We start from the raw sequence: 2,711 nt of genomic DNA, 5'->3' as shown, positions 1-2,711 counted from the left end.
GTTGGAGCGCGTGCAAGGCTGGCCTCTCTTGGCTCTCTCCCACAGACGACCCCATCTGCACCCCGTGCGGCCAGGACCAGTGGTCCCCGGCGCGGAGCACGCGCTGCTTCCCGCGCAGGCCGCGGTTCCTGGCGTGGGGGGAGCCGGCCGTGCTGCTGCTGCTTCTGCTGGCAGGCCTGACGCTGGGCCTGGCGCTAGCCGCCCTGGGGCTCTTCATCCGCCACCGCCACAGCTCGCTAGTGCAGGCTTCAGGCGGGCCGCTGGCCTGCTTTGGCCTGGTCTGCCTGGGCCTGGTCTGCCTCAGTGCCCTGCTGTTCCCTGGGCGGCCCAGCCCCCTCAGCTGCCTGGCTCAGCAGCCTCTGTCCCACCTCCCACTCACTGGCTGCCTGAGCACGCTCTTCCTGCAGGCGGCCGAGGTCTTCGTGGAGTCAGAGCTGCCACCGAGCTGGGCAGACAGGCTGCGCAGCTGCCTGCGTGGGCCCTGGGCCTGGCTCGTGGTGCTGCTGGCTGTCCTGGCAGAGGCGGCCCTGTGCACCTGGTACCTGGTGGCCTTCCCACCCGAGGTGGTGGCGGACTGGCGGGTGCTGCCCACGGAGGTGCTGGTGCACTGCCGCGTGGGCTCCTGGATCAGCTATGGCCTGGTGCACATCACCAACACCGTGCTGGCCTTGCTCTGCTTCCTGGGCACCTTCCAGGTGCAGAGCCGGCCCGGCTGCTACAACCGGGCCCACGGCCTCACCTTCGCCATGCTGGCCTACTTCATTCTCTGGCTCTCCTCCGTGCCCCTCCTGGCCAGCGTGCAGGCAGTCCACCAGCCGGCCGTGCAGATGGGCGCCCTGCTCCTCTGTGTCCTCAGCATCCTGGCCACCTTCCACCTGCCCAAGTGCTGCCTGCTCCTGCGGCAGTCAGCGTCCAGCGCCCCGAGTCCTTGGGTGGGGCCCCAGGAGGCCCCGAAGGCAGGGACAGCCGTGGAGGAGGGGAGGAGGCACTGGGGAAAAGCGACTGAGCCTCCACCCAGTGACCTCACCAGTGAACCCAGACCCAGCTGAGACCCTACTCACCCAGTGACCCCAGCCATAGATCCCAGCCCCAGTGACCTCTAGGCCACAGAAGCACGGGGTCCACCCTAGGATCCCAGAGAGCCAAGTTCTGCCCCTGGCCCTGCTGAGCAAGGCCTGCACGGTGCCCCTACCCCACTGTCCGCAGGGAGGCCCGAGCCTCAGCCCGGGACAGGGGCAAGAGAACCTGGCCACATGGCTCCAGCACTTGGCCCAGAATGGGGGACGCAGATGTGCACCCTGGGCAGGACAGGCCTGGCAGCAGGGCAGAGGCTGTTCAGAGGAGGGGCAGTACCACTTGCTCCTCTCCCCGGTCCACCCCAGTGCTGCAGAAAAGGCCCAGCCAAGGGTCAGCACCATGGCCAGCGCCGGCACCAGGACCCCCAAAGCTAGGAGCCAGCCCGGGGCGGAGAACAGCACCCAGCAGACCCATGTAGGCCCAGGTGGAGGCGCAAGCAGGGCTCTCTGGGAAGGCGACCCCAGCACCCCCCCAGCGACACCCCCTGGAGAGAAGTGACAGGCCACACCCAAGTAAAGTCAGTCCCATAAAATTAAACGCTTTTTAGTGTTTAAAATAGCATGTACACAGAAGCAGCTCTATGTTAACTGTCCACACTCTGGGACTTGGACACGGAATCTACAGCAGACACGCAGGACCGGGCCGGGCCAGGCCAGGGGGCAGGGGCGGGCAGCCACCACCGGGACAGTGAGGATGGGCCAGCCAACAGCCTGGCCGCCTGAGACCCTCCCTGCAGCGGCCATGCCATCAGTGTCCCTGGTCCGTGGCCAAGTGCCCCCGGCCACGTGCCCCCGTCCTGGCTGAGCCACAGTGGGCAGGTGCCCACCCTCCACCTCCCTGTCTTCCACACGTGTTCAGACACCACCTGCCCTCCCCAGCAGAAGGGGAAACATGCCAACTGCACCCGTGGGTGGCAGGCACCAGGTGCCACGGCCAGTCAATAAATAAATAAATTAGATCCCCCTCCAGGTGGCCACGGGGGCCGGGAGGCTCTGACTCCACCTGCCAGGCCGGATGGGCAGGGCCTGTGCGCAGCTGGGGGGCACGTGGAGCCTGAGGGTCTTTGTCCTGGTGAGGGGCCAGGCAATACCCACCCGGTGACAGGATGGAGCCCCCACGCCATGTGCTCAGACAGAGCCCGCACTGCCGCCAGACTCTGGCCACAGCGGCCAGGCTGCCCTCGGCCCCTCACCTCCTGCCTGCCCACCACCCACCCTGGCCGGTCCCCACAAAGGCAAGCCCACAAGCGGTCTGGTCAAGACTGCTGGGGCCCTGCCTTGGACGGGGCTGAGGCAGCCGCTGCCGGTCACATGATGTCCACGAAGAACTCACAGGGGTTCCCCATGGCCTTCTGGAAGGACTGGCGACTGCCAGTCAATTCCGGGGGCACAGCGGCCAGCTCCCGGACTGGTGGCCCCCCAGGTGGGCCCCCCACTGCCGTGCAGGCCTTTGTCAGGGGGTGCAGCGGAGGAAGCCCTGGGGCAGCGGCCAAGACCTGGCTGCGTGGGCTGCTGCCGCGGCTGAGCTGACTGCCTGGACGCTCCCGCCAGCCACTGCCACCTGCCCCGCTGGGGGCCACGTGCTCTGACTCGCTGCCACTGCCCCCGGCGCCGGCCGCCCGGCGCTCCTTCTCG

General features: G+C 67.9%; 2 protein-coding genes across 2 annotated transcripts in view; one reads left to right on the top strand and one right to left on the bottom strand.

Moving 5' to 3' along the window:
* Positions 1 to 45: 45 nt before the first annotated feature.
* Positions 46 to 1,049, top strand: LOC103250887 (taste receptor type 1 member 3-like; the record flags this gene model as incomplete). The annotated part of the gene is made up of 1 exon (XM_021708254.1): positions 46 to 1,049. A coding segment is annotated over one exon (1,004 nt), but the record flags the coding sequence as incomplete, so codon positions are not given.
* A 541-nt stretch (positions 1,050 to 1,590) lies between these two features.
* LOC103250886 (segment polarity protein dishevelled homolog DVL-1-like) overlaps positions 1,591 to 2,711 on the bottom strand; it is a 5,813-nt gene continuing 4,692 nt past the window's right edge. The window contains exon 11 of the mRNA XM_021708255.1: positions 1,591 to 2,707. Coding sequence (XP_021563930.1) covers positions 2,384 to 2,707 — 324 coding nt within the window. The 3' untranslated portion in view covers positions 1,591 to 2,383. The remainder of the gene's footprint in view (positions 2,708 to 2,711) is intronic.

The sequence above is a fragment of the Carlito syrichta genome, unplaced genomic scaffold (genome assembly GCF_000164805.1).
Source record: "Carlito syrichta isolate Samal-C Ts95f unplaced genomic scaffold, Tarsius_syrichta-2.0.1 Scaffold135642, whole genome shotgun sequence".
Taxonomy (NCBI): Eukaryota; Metazoa; Chordata; class Mammalia; order Primates; family Tarsiidae; genus Carlito; species Carlito syrichta.
The sequence above is the reverse complement of the archived record's forward strand: the minus strand, read 5'-3'. Positions and strand labels throughout refer to the sequence as shown.